The sequence below is a fragment of the Erinaceus europaeus genome, chromosome 10, assembly GCF_950295315.1.
Source record: "Erinaceus europaeus chromosome 10, mEriEur2.1, whole genome shotgun sequence".
Lineage (NCBI taxonomy): Eukaryota > Metazoa > Chordata > Mammalia > Eulipotyphla > Erinaceidae > Erinaceus > Erinaceus europaeus.
Genome location: NC_080171.1, coordinates 114,631,915 through 114,647,368, shown reverse-complemented (window position 1 = coordinate 114,647,368; position 15,454 = coordinate 114,631,915). Strand labels below are relative to the sequence as shown.

At 51.7% G+C, this 15,454-nt stretch overlaps 1 protein-coding gene across 2 annotated transcripts in view; it reads right to left on the bottom strand.

The window, feature by feature from the left end:
• Window positions 1-462: 462 nt before the first annotated feature.
• Window positions 463-15,454, bottom strand: part of BICD2 (BICD cargo adaptor 2) — a 46,041-nt gene continuing 31,049 nt past the window's right edge. The window contains exons 3-8 of one of the 2 annotated variants that reach the window (XM_060200569.1): window positions 10,965-11,117; window positions 8,872-9,303; window positions 7,115-8,098; window positions 6,660-6,811; window positions 4,702-4,912; window positions 463-710 (exon numbers count right to left, since the gene is read on the bottom strand). In XM_060200569.1, coding sequence (XP_060056552.1) covers window positions 522-710; window positions 4,702-4,912; window positions 6,660-6,811; window positions 7,115-8,098; window positions 8,872-9,303; window positions 10,965-11,117 — 2,121 coding nt within the window. In that variant the 3' untranslated portion in view covers window positions 463-521. Of the gene's footprint in view, window positions 2,670-4,701; window positions 4,913-6,659; window positions 6,812-7,114; window positions 8,099-8,871; window positions 9,304-10,964; window positions 11,118-15,454 lie in introns of both variants that reach the window. The other variant, XM_016190854.2, reaches the window with a different exon arrangement.

Sequence of the window (15,454 nt, the reverse complement as noted above, 5' to 3'; positions counted from 1 at the left end):
GGAAGAGAGTGGGTTGTCAGGCTGTTAGAAGGTGGAGGCAGGCAGGGCGCCTTAGTCATTACTGGCCCCTCAGTCAGGGTCTGTCCCCAACAAGCTAGTACGCTTTAGCACAAGGGACTGTGGCTCTGTGTTGTAACAAACAACTCTTGCTACCTATTCATTCTGGGGTTCGCCAGGCAAGAGTGTGGACAGCGGTGGAACTTATGTCAGAGTGTCTCTGATTCCTGGGCAGAACAGCATGACGGCAATGTGCCCTGGTTACCCACCACACTGCTGGGTGCCCATGACACCTGGCATAGCATGGGACTCCCCTCCCGCCACCCCCAGCCCCAGACGGTGGGCCCGGGATGCACCTCGCGCCTGCCACCGGGGTTACCGCCATTACTGGTGCTTTAACAGTGTCACGGGCTGGGGGTGGACAGGACAGACACATGACACCAGAGTCAGGACAGCCACAAAGAATAAGGACAAGTTCTGTCTTTTATTATTCTTTATTTATTGACCCTACCAACGTGACCCCTTTACCCAGGCCCACTGTTCCTATGTGTGCCAGCCATGGGGATGTTCAGATCGTCTGTCTGTGTCCCAAATTGTAACTGATTCCTCCTTCCTATTACTTGTCTGTATTTTGCCTTTTGTGCTCTGAATCTGGAGGCATTTTTGTTTATCTGGGTCTGTGTAAAGGTTCCTTGGCAGAACATGCATATGACCTTAAAATAAAGACAACATTCTGACACTAAGGTAATGCACAGGAAAAAAAAAAATACAGTACAAGACTTCATTGCAAATAAATACCCCATACAGATGAAGTTATCATAAATGTAACATTATTTCTTATGAATCAACACTGTAAGAGCAGGTTTAAAAAAAAAAAAGAGTCCCTACAATTAGGAGTAGGAAAAGCTGATTCCAGGAAACAGAATTCTTTTATTCTTGCTACTTAAATTATTAAAATTTGTCCCTTATTTTGGAGGACGGAGGACATGTTTAGTTTTTTTTCCCCCTCTACGAGTACCAATTTGGCTATTCACACAACCTCACTTAGCAGATCAGAACAGAATACGGACCCAATGTGCTAAGAAAGGAGCTTCAGTGAATTCTGTTTCCTGAAAGTAACAGTGATTAGTTAACACCAAGCAAGAGAATATATAATGTCTCTTTCTCACATTTGCAAAGAATACTATGGCTAGCCCTCACCCTGCGGATGAGGCCGACAGCACCGGCCCCTGCGCTGCTCAGCTCTTCACAAACGTGGCGTGTTTTTCACACAGCTTGCTTAGCTTGTTCCGGAAAGCCCATTTGGTTCCCAAAGTACACCTAAGGCGTATGTTCACTTTCGTTTTTCTCAGCCCCTGAATTTGTAAGGATCTGCACAGTAAAGAATCACTGACTAACAGAATTTTGTACAATTGCTGTTTTCTTTCCCTCAACGAAGATGCCCAGTTCCAGTGTGAAGGTGTGTGTGTGTGTGTGTGTGTGTGTGTGTGTGTGTGTGTGTGTGTGTGTGTGTGTGTGTGCGTGCACCTCTTGGTCCACGATGGCCTTCAGCATTCCCAACTAGTTCTTCACTGTCCACATGAGAGTATTAACTAGGCTGGGACACCTCCCTTAACTGATGAAGGCACTACTGGCAATGATTACTAACAAAAAGGTGCTGAAATAGAACACCCTAAAAATCAACGGCTGCGGAATTTTTCTAAGTGTACCGTAAGTTGGCACAACAACCAGAATAACAAAATAATTCCAATTTGGAATTTCACTGGTACAGTTGTATAAAATTCTGTTAATCAGTCAATCAGTCGTGCTTCACAATGTCCTAAAACCCAGAAGATTCTGGGATTTGTAGGTAATGCTACTCATCGTGATAATTTATCCTTTTCTTTTCAAGTGCCTATTACTGTTTAACCAGAGCAAAGGTCAAGTTTTCTTCTTGTTACATTGAACTATTCCTAAGAATAATAATAATACAATATGAAAAACCCCAGAATTGGAATACCCTGGATTTCTTAATGAACATGGCATTTAAGATCTGTAATTTCGAACATAATTTCAAACACAGTGCCACACAATCATCGAAAAGGCTGCCGAACCACAGCGTGGACACGTCAGCAAGCGCCTCGCAGGTCAAAGCCTTCTAAGGAGTCTGGAGCTACGCACATGTAGGACGCACCCGTGCCACGTGCTGACGTCAGACCAACACGTTGGGATCTGAGGGGAAGGGGGTGGGGGCGCGACTATAGGACCACAAGAGAGACCACAGCATCTGAGACCATCCCAATGTGAGGGTTTAAGGAAGCAATGTCAAAGTATCAAAAGTGCCCAGGTTGATTGGATAAGGGGAGTATCTGTGACAGGAAGACCCAGGGTGTGTGTCTCTAGGGCTTCCTAAGCGAGCCTGTGGTTGCTGTGAAGCAGGTTCCTCAGCGCTTGTACAAGGGCCTTTCCAAGAGCAGCTCACAGTTTTTCAACATTAAAGCTTTTTTTTTTTCCTCTCCCATTAAAAATTCGGGAATGCTATTTTGAAAAGAATTGCAGTGGCATATCCATAAATGTTTCTAAGTGGATTTTTTAAGGCTGCCCTTCCTTCCTCTGCGTGGGCCCACGGGAGGGGGGAAGGACTGCAGTGTGACAGGGCCGGCGGCCGAGTCCTCCTGGCAGCTACTCTACAGCTGAAAATGGGGGAAAACAAGACAGCGTTAGAATGGGCCACACAATGGACAGCAGACGCCCCACTGAGCAGGAAGGGCCTGGCGCGTTAGTCAGCAAGGAGAAAGAGAGAGACCTGCACATGTTAGGGATGAGCAGCACAAGCGCCCTGTGAAGACCCTTACAAGTACAGAGGAAAGCCATGAGCTGGGATGGCAAAGTGGACAGAGGGCATGCAGGGCCAGTGGGCAGCCTCTGGAATCCTGCTCGCAGAGGGAACACCCAGCCCTTCTAAGGTGGGAGGGAAGACCCAGCATCTGTCCACAAAGCAGTCCTGGAAGGGGCAGGGGGGAGGCTCACCTTATCTGAATCTCTTGACTTTGGTGGTTTCCCAAACCCGAGGGTCTGTGTAGTGCCTGCAGTCTGATAGGGACCAAGACATGCTTGAGAATCAAAAGGAAGGGTGGCACATGGGGGCAGGGGGCAGAAGAGGCCAGGCGTTTCTTTAGGAGGGGCAACAGGTGAGGTGGAGAAGAAATACTGAGAACTCCTGCTTCCAAGAATGTGAACTCAGAGGGCCTGATTTCCAGGTGGTGGTGTGGAAACAGTTCCTGGAAACAGGCGAGTCCCAACCTGCCTTTCTCGTCTTTCACTGACTAAAACTGCAGTACCAGAATGAAGTACCAGAATGGTACTTCTCCTCCTGTGGATCCTGGAACCAGTGCCAGGGCCCAGTGCCCAGTGTTGCTGGGTCCCGGCTACAGGGTGGGGTCCTTTATTTCAGCCCAGCCATTGCCAGTTCAGGTTCAAGCTTTAGATTTCCTGAGCCTCGGGGTCTAAACTCCCTGGGAGGAAGACCTGGTAATAGGCAGAAGGCAAAGAAATCTTTCTGGCATGGTCCGGGTTGTGGCACAGTGGATAAAGCGCTTGACTCTCAAGTGTGAGGTCCTAAGTTCAAGCCCCAGCAGCACAGGTACCAGAGTGATGTCTGGTTCTTTCTCTCCTCCTATCTTTCTAATAAATAAATAAAATCTTTTTAAAAAGAAAGAAATCTTTCTGGGAGGTGAGGGATACCCTAAATGCAAAAGGATGGGTTCATGTAAGGGTAGAAGTCTGGTCAGGCACTTGGAAAGTTTTTCTCATTAAAAAAAAAAAAAAAGGATGGAGAGTAGATAGCATAATGGTTATGTAAAGAGACTCTCATGCCTGAGACTCCAAAGTCCCAGGTTCAATCCCCCACACCACCACAAGCCAGAACTGAACAATGCTCTGGTTTAAAAAAAAAAAAAAAAAAAAAAAAAGGCCTTGGGCCTGCTAGTGGTCACCCTACAGGCTACCAGACAAGCGTGCAGAACCCAGGGAGGGAAGCCACAGCTGCCAGTTCTGATCTTGAGCATGACCAGCTCCCACTATGCGTGTGCCCCCGGTGGGCACAAATAAGTGGCTCATAGCCCCCCCCCCCCAAGTCTGGGTGAGAAATTCTGTACTTTCGTGTCCTGAATATGATTTGCAGTGACATGCTGCCCAAATTATAATAATTATCTCTGTAAACTGCCTGGGCGGAGCACCTGAGCTGGATTTAGGCTGAAACGTCTGAAGTCGTATTCTGGGCACGGGGCAACCTGACTGGAGAGACACATGCGGGGACATGCAGGTTCACCTCGGGGCCTAACTCCTGTGGGAGCCCGTGGCACCCAGCCTAAGAAGCCGTGTTTGTGGCAAGGACGGCTCTGACACCTCCTTCGCCCTGTCTAGGAGAGCAACTGCTGTGAAGGATGTCACAGGGGTGAGAAGCAGACACAAAGCTCGCATGTCCAAGTGGAACAGCACCGTCTCAGCGAGATCCTTCCCTCTGCGTTAGTCAAGGTTAAGACCAGCCTAGCACGCGGTCCCGCTGCTGCTGGGTTAGTTGAGAGAAACACAGGTGATGTGTAGCACGCTAGCTGCAGCTCAGCCCTAATCACAGTAAATGTTATACTTCTCGCTGCAGAACACCTGGGAAGCAAGCCCAGCGTTCTCAGCCCTGTCGCTGGCAGAGGCGCAGGTGTGACTTACGCTCGGGGCGCTGGGCTTGGTCTTGGGGTTGGCCTTGGTGCGGCCGCGACGCGTCTGCTCGTGGTCCAGTTCAAGCAGCTCCAGACGCTGGGTCAGAGCCAGCTTCTGCTGGATGGCCATGCGCAGCAGCGAGTTGAGCGTCTTTTTCTCGTCCTCAGCTGCTGCAAGCTGCCGCTGCATCTCATCCAACTGTGTGATGTACTCGTCACACCTGGGGGCAAGGAGTAAGAGCAGGCTGAAGGACTAGGAGGAAGGAGGAGGGTGTGTGAGCAGCGGCCCAGAGGTCCCAGTAGGGGTGTAGGCCTCAAGGGCAGCCCTGCTCATCTGGCTGGACAGGAAAGGCCATGCTTTCTGGCAGTCTGGTTCTCCCTGGGAGAGGCTCTCCAAAGCCAGCCACACTCAGTGAAGCACAAGCTGCATTTCGAGGCTCCCCGGGGGCTAGACGCACATCACTGAGGTCATAGACTCAGAGTATGGGAGCAAACCCAAGGGCAGGACTCAGCAGGACGCACGGTAGGTGCACCTGGGGGGAGAAGGGCTGTGAAAACCACAAATAGGCCCACGTAGTATCTGTGTAGCTATGACATGTGCTGCCCACCCGCCAGGACGTGCGGCCAGGGAGAGAAATGCCTGCTCTGATCTGTCCGTGACAGCAGGCTTGTGGTATCTAGTCTACCTGAAAAACCTGGTTTTTAAATGAAACACTTTTAGGAAGCAGATTTACATACCATGTGCTGCAGGCACTTCCAGTGGAAGCCTAGATTTTTTTCTTATTTTTCATGCCCCCCACTTCCATGTCGAGAATGGGGAGGCCCTGCACCTCAGTACAGAGAACCAGGCCCAGAGCTTGGTCCTGAGCCCGTTGCACCAGGAGCCTTAGCCTCTTCACTCACAACATGAGAAGTCACACCTAGAAAAGCTCTAGGTCGGCGGTTCTTCCAACACAAGCCAGTAGATGGCACCACCACCCTCCAAATGTGTCTGCTAGCCTGGAGAGCATGTCCACCAGCTCCCACAGCACCTGACAGACCTTGCCAAGGGGGAGTGAACCTCCAGTCCTGCCCTCTAATTCCCAATGGCTGGCTCTGGTGGGGGGGGGGGGGGGATGGCATTGGACTTAAATAGGTTCTTTCTGAATTGGTTTTTTTAAAAAAAATTATGGGAGGTGGTGACAGCACAGAGGGTTAAGCGCACATGGTGCAAAGCGAAAGGACCAGCATAAGGATCCTGGTTCGAACCCCCGGCTCCCACCTGCAGGGGAGTCGCTTCACAGGTGGTGAAGCAGGTCTGCAGGTGTCTGTCTTTCTCTCCCCCTCTCTGTCTTCCCCTCCTCTTTCCACTTCTCTGTCCTATCCAACAATGACAACATCAATAACAACAATAATAACCACAACAATGAAAAGGAAGGGCAACAAAAGGGAAAATAAATATAAAAAATTATTTACTTATTCTAAAGAAGGGAGAGAGAGAGAACCAGCACATCTGGCACATGTGCTGCCAGGGTCTGAACTCATGACTTTATGCATGGAAACCCAGTATTTTATTCACTGTGCCACCTCCCGGACCACCATTCTGAATCAACAAACAGAACTGCAGCAAGTTCAGAAGGTGGGGGGCCAGCTGTCAGTGATTGGCCCCAAGTTCAGTTCCTATAACTGAACTTTGGGTCAGTAAAACGGCCTGGTCCCCCACGTGTCCGCCTCCCTTGATGTCCAGGCCTCCATACCCAACCAATGGGGCCCAGCCTCTGGCCCCCGCTTCCTCACACAGGCTAGCTATGCATATCTGACAAAATAGGACCTTTAGGTTACCACAAAGAGCAGAAACGGAAACTCCCAGGCTCTGAGCAGTGGCGGGGACAGTGCTGGGACCACAGGGAAACTAAGGTACAGTTCAGCTGGGTACCCACAGACTGGGGGCTGTTCCAGCACCCCAAGAGCCTTCACACACCACGGTACCTGGTGGCGAACATGGCGCGCAGCGAGGAGAAGGTGGCCGCATCCTCCTTGAGGGCCTTGAGCTCGTTGCGCAGTTTCATCATGGTCTCCGTGACCATGGCCTTCTCATTCTCATACTTGCTCTTCAGGTTGGCGAGGGCCACCTCAGCTGTCTGGAGAAAGGGACACGCAGGGCAAGCACTTCAGCGAGTGCTACAAGTCAAGGAACACGGACGGATGGGGAGACACACACACGCCCACACCCCTACCTCAGTAGGGAACCCTCACATTCCAGCTCCCACCTGCCCTGGGAACCTTTGGCGCCCCCGTCCCTACGGGCCAAGGGTCAAGCTCTTGTGTCTTTCCTGCAACAGCAGCCTCCGTGAGCTGGTTATAGACAGCAAGCAGCCACCTGCCCACTGGGTCCACAGGAGGGGGACAGGACAGGGGAGTGGGCACAGACGTGTGAGGCAGACCTGCTTGTTTGCCTTGAGCACTGTGCGCAGCGTGGTGATCTGTTCCCTCTTGGTGCTGAGCAGGGACTTGAGCTTGAGGATCTCTTCCATGAGCGCCTCCCGGTCTTTGTCTGTGGCCGGGCCCAGCTCCTGCGAGGCCAGGCGCTGCCGCGACAGCTCCGTGGTGCGGTCTACGGCTGTTTGCAGGTGCCTGATCTGGTCCCGGATGATGGCGATCAGGTTGTAGATGTTCATGGGCTCCCGGCGCGGATCACTCAGAGGGGAGGGCAGTGAAGAGCTGGGCGTGGGGCTGCCGTCCCCAGGCCCACCCTCCACAACCGGCGGGCCCTTGGGCACAGCAGGTGAGCGGCGCCCACGGGCCTCGGGGCCCTCCCGGTAGTAGTCCAGCGCAACGCGGGTCGGCGTCTCGTTGTTGCACATGCACACGTGGTGGTACAGGCTAGCCAGCTCCTCGCTGAAGGCCGCCAGCTCCTCCTGAGCCACGCTCAGGCTTCCCTGTGTCTCACCGGCCACGTCGCTCACCTTCTTCAACTCCGCCTGCAGCCGGGTCAGCAGCTCTCGGTCCTGGCGGCCGGCCTTCTCCAGCAGGGAGACCTTCTCGGCCAGTGCCTGGCTCTCGGCCTCGTGCCGGCTCTTCTCCTCTGCACGCTGGGCCTCGCTGGCCTCGTGCTCACTCCGCAAGGTCTTCAGCTGCTCCCGGAGCTCGCCGGCCTCTGCCAGGGCCACGCGGTACTTACAGGCAAGGATCTCGGGTCCGTTGATGTCCACCTCGTAGTAGTCGCCGTCCTCATGGCTGTCGCGCTCCTTCTCACTGTCCAGGGCCGTGCGACGCTCCTTGCCGGCCTGCAGGCGCCGCAGCGCACTCAGGTTCTCCGTGAGGCGGCTGACCTCCTCATGTTGCTCTGACAAGGTCCCCCGCGTCTGCTCCAACTGCTTCTGCGTGTCCTGTAGTGTGGCCAAGAGACCCACCTTCTCCCTTTCCATCTGCAAAGGCACAGAGAAGGTCCATCAGTGCCACTGCCGGTGATACGCACTACATGCCAGGTGGGGTATCGTGTGGTGGGTAACGTTCCCTGCCCAGGGGCTTGGGAAGAGGGTGACTCACTCCTCAGAAATACACAGCAGGGGAGTCGGGTGGTAGCACAGCGGGTTAAGTGCACGTGGTGCAAAGCGCAAGGACTGGCATAAGGATCCTGGTTCGAACCCCCGGCACCCCACCTGCAGGGGAGTCACTTCACAGGCGGTGAAGCAGGTCTGCAGGTGTCTGTCTTTCTCTCCTCCTCTCTGTCTTTCCCTCCTCTCTCCATTTCTCTCTGTCCTATCCAACAATGACATCAATAACAACAATAATAGCTATAACAATAAAACAACAACGGCAACAAAAGGGAATAAATAAATATTAAAAAATAAATACAAATGAATTAAAAAATACACAGCAACAGAGGTGTCACAGTACAAACCATGGGTTTTTGTTCAATTCCGGGTAGAAAACTCCGACATGATCCAGCTACAGGACCTGGTGTGCATGGCACCGTGGAGAAACAAAACCTCTGCCTCACCCCGACTTCTGTGCCCTGACTAGAAATCCCTTCCCCCGGCACCTTCATCTGTGACACCGTAGTTCCACATAAGGTGGCAGTAGAGCACCTTGAACCAACTTAATTTGTAAGGTGTGGGGACATGTCACCGAGCACCAGCGTGGCGGCCAGTATGGTGGCGCATGGGGTCATGAGAGCTAGGAGGGCGGGCTGGCTCACCTGCATCAGCTGCTGCTTCAGCTTCTGGATCTCAGAAATGTTCAGCTCGCTTAGGAGGTCAGACACAAGGCTGGGGGGTGGTGCCAGGCTGTCCTTGGTGGGCGTGGACGTCTTGGTGTCCAGCGGCAACTTGGCCAGCCCGCCGTGCTCAAAGCCGTTGGCCAGGGCCTCGGCGTCGTCACTGAGCTTAAGGCCGTCCAGGGAGACGTGCAGATGGCTGGTGTACAGGGAATCGTTGATGCTCATGTAGTGCGACAGCTCCTTACGCAGGCTGTTCTTCTGCTCCCGCTCCGTCTTCAGCGTCTCCAGGGCCTCTTCCAGTTGCCGCTCTGAGATCTCCTTGAGGCGGATGGCATCCTCCAGCTGGCTGTTGAGGTATTCAGTCTCTTCCTCTAGACGCTTGATTTCATGCTTAAGGCCCTCAAACTCCACCTGAGGGGAGACCAACACTGCTAAGTCTGGGTGCTGGGCAGAGTCCCAGCAAGAGGCACAGACACAGATGGTGCTCACCCAGGGCTGGGAAAGGACAAGATCACACTTGATGTGAGCAGCACAGAAGCCCGAGACTTCCTCAGAGCCAGCAACGCTATGGGAATCAGGATAAACACATCCGTGCTGCAAGCTCATTAACTTAAGTATATACTGATCTAAACGCCTACAAAACTATTTATTTAACATTAGTAGCTGATAAAATATTTCGAGATTTCCCACTATATTCCCAGTAATTGTCTCAAGACAAAGGATCTAAACTCCCCACTGAAGTAAGGCCACGCTACGGCGGTTTGCAGAGCTCAGACCGAGGTGGTTGAGTGGAGTGAGAGTACAAGCAATCAAATCACACCTGCTGAACCGTATTTGCAGGTGGCAGAAAAGAGCAGGGAGAAAACCAACCATTGGTATGGGGGTTCAGAGTTTGGGAAAAACAGATTCTGTTGTTCTACACATATGTGCAAGAAATACGAAGCAAAGTACTCGGAAGTAGGACTGAGTGGGTCTGTGTGTCCCCAGTTCCAGAAGAAGCTCGGAGATAGGCGGGACTCCACCTTGTTATACCGGAACCTGGAGGGAAAATCTCCCGGGCCTCAGTTTCCCTCCCCTGAGGACACTGATTTCTGATGAGCACAGCACTAGGGGTCTGCTGGGCCTGAATTCTGGAGCAGAGGAATCCCTCCCTGCTGATGTCTGCAAACAAATGACACACACACATATCACACCGAGCTTCTCTATGTAGGATTTTTTTTTATTTAATGAATTAGAGAGGGGGCTTCTGCTCTACCATCCATGGAGTTCTACTTGCTTAGTCGTTATTGTTCTCGTATGATGCCAGGGATTGATATTAGGCCCTCACATGTAACTCATGTGCTCTACCATCCTCTATACAGAATTTAAACACCAGCCTCCCTAAAATTTGGAATTTTTCCCTGGGAAAAAGGCTTCCCCAGTCCTACACTACAGAGCTATAGCCCTAAAGGTAGGTGACAGGCCAGATCCTGAGTGCTGAGGGTCATCTGAGTGTTTTGTCATAGGTGGGGTGGCCTCTCCCATCTTCCAATTCTCAGGTTTACTCAAGAGCAACGGTGACAGCTCACACATGGCTCCTTAAGCCCGCCTCCTGCCCGCAGCCACCCCAGCACACTTGCTCTCACTCTCTGTGCTATTTCTCCCCTGAAAGTCACAGGCCCAGGACCACACAGGAACAAAGGAATGGGCAGCTGGCAAGCCTAGATGGAGGGAAGGAGGGAGGGAGGAACGGGTGTGTGAACAGCTGAGTCCCACAGGCCATGCCAGGGACCTGTCCGCAGTGAGATGGGACGTGGTTGGACACAAGGCCTTGGGTTTTCTGCTACCCCCTCCTCATTACCTTCTGTACTTTATTATTTTTTAGTAAGAGCTGAGACACCTTGGCCAGGCCAGGCCACAGCAAGAGGTGTTGCTTCTGTGGTTTGAGAGGGGTCATGCCCTGCCTCTCCACTCCTGGTCCAGAGCAGGAAGCTAGGAATGCTGCTGAGCAAGAGGACCACTAAGCAAGTGAGAGGAGTGAGAGTTCAGGCCAAAGCTAAACACCCACGAGCTGGTCTCCCCCAGACACTCACCTGGTTCTGCCTGAGCACAGACACCTGCTTCTGCAAGCTGATGTTCTCCTCCTCCAGCTCTGAGTAGTCCTGCAGCAGGCGGGCCTCCCGGAACTTATACTCCTTGATATCATCCCGCAGGCGGCCACGCTGGATCTCCACATTCTGGTTGATCTGCAGTGTGAGGGGAGCGAGGGTGAGCAGCCAGGGCCAGCCAGGGCCACCTAAATGCAGCCAGAGCGGCCACAGTGCTCACATCACTGGGTTCAGGGGTGCGGGTGCCATGGCACCTGGAATGAAGGCGGGGACCCAGGAGGTGGGGGAGACAGCATAACAGTATAGGGAGTCTTTAAGCAAATAAGAATGTAAACACTTTATTTTTAATTAACTCATTAACTATTTCTTTTTGCCAAAGCACTGTTCAGCTTGTGGTGGTGGTGGGGATTTAAACCTGAGATTCTGGGGCCTCAGGCATAAAAATCTTTGCATAACCATTATGCCCAAAATGTAAACATTTTATCAATCAGCTATACCACTCCTAGGATATGATATGGAAGCACAGATTTGAAAGGCTACAAATAATCCTCCGTTCACAGTTGCACTATTTACAACAGCCAAAATACAGAGGGACCTAAATGGCCAATGACAGGTGATTAGATAAAGAAGTTACAGATAGGGGCCATTGGTGGTGGTGCACCTGGTTGAGTGCACGTTACAATGTGCAAGGACCCGGGTTCGAGTCCTTTAAAAAAAGAAGTTACAGATATAAGTACATTGAATGGAGCGATCGCAGTGGCGAATCCTTGGCAACAAGAAAACAAAACAAAAAGTTGTTCTTCCCTCCTTTCTTGCTGGTAGGATGAGGTACGCAGTGCTGTGGGCAGTTCAGCACAAGCTGACTCGGCATGTCTCTCCTCAATGCACGTCACAGAGACATGAAAACACGTCTACGCCAGTGGTCAGACAGCACTCTTTACAATCGTGAAAGGTGGACACAGCCCACGCGTCCACCACCTGGCTGAGTGGATGAATAATACTCCGGGCATTCACACAAAGGGCGCCATTCAGCCCGCACGAGGGCTGACATGCCGACACACGCTGTAACACAAACGAGCCTTAAGAACAAGGACCAAAGGAGAAAATCAGAGGCAAGAGGTCAGGCATGCATTGTGAACTACTTACACAAAACATATACAACAGGCAAATGCAGAGACAGACATTAGAGGGTTGGTTGCCCGGGGGACAGAGAGTGATTGCTAATAGAGTTGGGTTTTTTTTGTTTGTTGTGTGTGTGTGTGTGTGTGTTAGCAATGAGTTGATTTAGGATGGTGCACACGTCTTGTGAATACACCAAAAACCATGAGATTATACACTCTTGGTGAATGAGTGGTAAGCTCTCTATCCCAATAGAGACATCTATATTGGGGCCAGGAGGTAGCGCACCTGGTTAAACGCACAAATTATCGTGTGCGAGGACCCAGGTTCAAGCCCCTGGTCCTCACCTGTAGGGGGGAAGCTTCATGAGTGGTGAAGCAGGGCTGCAGGTGTCTCTGACTCTTTCTCTCTCCATCTCTTACTCCTCTCTCAATTTCTTAGTCTCTATCCAATAATAAATAAATACTAAAAAGAGACATCTGTGTTTTCTGAACAGAATTAACTCAGTAACACCGTCACAAAAATTAATTCTGCCTTAGCTGCCTTGAGGATTCAGCAGTCATGTGGGAGAGAGTGCAGACCTGCACCAAGCAGCGAAGACTGTGGGCAGCTGTCCGCCTGCTGCCGCCCTGTTGTGTGTGTGAACGGGGCCCTTGCCTTTTTTTTTTTTTTAATATTTATTTATTCCCTTTTGTTGCCCTTGTTGTTTTATTGTTGTAGTTATTATTGCTGTTATTGATGCCATCATTGTTAGATAGGACAGAGAGAAATGGAGAGAGGAGGGGAAGACAGAGAGGGGGAGAGAAAGATACACTCCTGCAGACCTGCTTCACCGCCTGTGAAGTGACTTACCTGCAGCTGGGGAGCTGGGGGCTTGAACCGGGATACTTGCGCCGGTCCTAGCGCTTTGAGCCACCTGAGCTCAACCCGCTGTGCTACCGCCCGACTCCCAGGGCCCTTGCCTTTAGCTGACCTCTGCCCCAGTATGCAGTGCCGTTTCTCCCCCCACTCCACCCCACCCGTGTGACAACTCACACTGCCGAGGCAGGGCCTGTGTCCCTAGGAACTCAGCTGTCCCTTAGACAAACAACCTCTCCCAGGTCCCCTGTCCCCACTTCAACTGGTCTCCCTGCACATCCTCAAAGGTCTTCCACCTCCAAGCCACATTACCCTCTCAGACCCCCAGCAAGAGGCATGTCACCTTCTAGCCCGACAGCCAGCTCTGCTCTCTCACAGCGCACTCTCTCTCCTCGTGCTGTGGTTTCTCTCATCCCATCCTTGGGGCAGTGTGTAAGAAGACAAGAATCCAAGATACCATGCGGGTACACATAGACACTGAATGTTGACTGGCAAAATTAACTGACAGAAAGGGAAGGGAAGGGGAGGGGAGGGGAGGGGAGGGGAGGGGAGGAGAGGAGAGGGGAAGGGAGGGGAAGGGAGGGGAAGGGAGGGGAAGGGAGGGGAAAGTAGGCAACAACAAAACTATCCTTTATAGCAAGCCCTCCTGACAAGTTTCACGCCTGAGCTCACCAACCAAGAGTCTGGGCCAGCCTCCCAGAAGTGACCAGAGAGGCATCAAGAGATTACAGCATGCCAAATTACTGATGGGAAGAAGAAAGGCCACCAAGAAATCAAAGCCCCTGTTAGGCAAAAAGAGAGAGAGAGAGAGAGAGAGAAAATATGTAGTGGCAATGTGAAGAAACAGAACCACTTGCCTCCACTAATCCAGAGGCAGCTGGGAACCCCTAACAGTTCTGCATCCAATATCAACTCTGGCATATCTGCTGTAACCCAACCCAGGAAAAAAACATGAGACAACCACAATTGTTAATTGCAATGTTACCTTAGCTAGATCTCGACACCCAGGTATTTTTATCAAACATTAGTCTAGATGGTGCCCAGGGCAGATTAACACTTATTATTATTATTATTATTATTAGAGCACTGCTCAGCTCTGGCTTATGGTGGTGCAAGGGACTGAACCTGGGACTTTGGAGCCTCAGGTATGAGAGTCTTTTTTTTTCCCTCTCTTTTATTGCCCTTGTTGTTTTATTGTTGTTGTAGTTATTGTTGTTGTTACTGATGTCATTGTTGTTGGACAGGACAGAGAGAAATGGAGAGAGGAGGGGAAGACAGAGAGGGGGAGAGAAAGATAGACACCTGCAGACCTGCTTCACTGCCTGTGAAGCGACTCCCCTGCAGGTAGGGAGCCGGGGGCTCGAACTGGGATCCTTACACCGGTCCTTGTGCTTCCGCGCCATGTGCACTTAACCCGCTGCACTACCACCCGACCCCCTTTTTTTTTTTTAATTTTACTTATTTATTGGGTAGATAGTCAGAAATTGAAAGGGAAAGGGGAAATAGAAAGGGAGAGAGACAGAGAGACATGCGCAGCACTGCTTCACCACTCGCAAAGCTTTCTCCCTGTAGGTGGGACCTGGATTCTTATGCATTGTAACATGTGTTCTCAACCAGGTGTGCCACCACCCAGCCCCTGAGAGTCTCTCTGCACAACCATTACACTATCTGCCCCAACCCCTCACTCCACCACTGGGTCACTCCCTCAACTGCTAGATTAGCAGTTATACAATCAACTCTGTAGGGCAGATGCTCTCCATGTGGGTGAGCCACATCTAGGTAGCTGAAGGCCTTAGGAAAGACGCAAAGGAGTGAGTTCTCCTCTGACAGAGGCCACGAGCTACAACACTAACTCTTCCCAAGCTGTCTGAAGACCCACACCCCAGCCATGTGAGCCAGTAATGCTTCAATAAAGGGGAAAACCCCTCATACTATAATTACTTGCAATAAGGCTCTTTCTAGAAAAACACACACTCTCCACCACACACTCTTCTCTTGTGCGCAAACACCCTCACCACACACAGGGTCTCAGTCTCCCCAGTTCCCCACAGGTCTGTGCCTCAGAAGAACCCTCAAAGGCCATGGAAAGTCATCCCTGCAGCTGGGGCAACTCTCTACCCTCTCAAGTCAAGCCTGGGAGCAGGTTTGCATCAGGGACTTGAGCTTCTCGGGGCATGGGGTCCCGCTTTGCTCCGTCCATCCCAGGCTCAGAACACAGTGCTGTCAGTATACACCCCATCACAAGCTCCAGGAGACACCTGGTGGCAGGTGAGGGCGCCCTCTGCTGACCTAACACTTGGCCCTTGAAATGACAGGCTTCTGCCCCACACCTGGCATAGGCCCATCTTCTGAGGCTCTGACTGGCCAGGGTGGGTAGGTATTCCCTCAAGTGAGCCCGCTCAATGACAGCGGGCAGCAGAAGAGGTCGGGCCCCCAGGCACAGCTTACAAGGAGCTTCTCTTCCAGCATTCCATCACCCTCGCCACAGTCACGGTCAC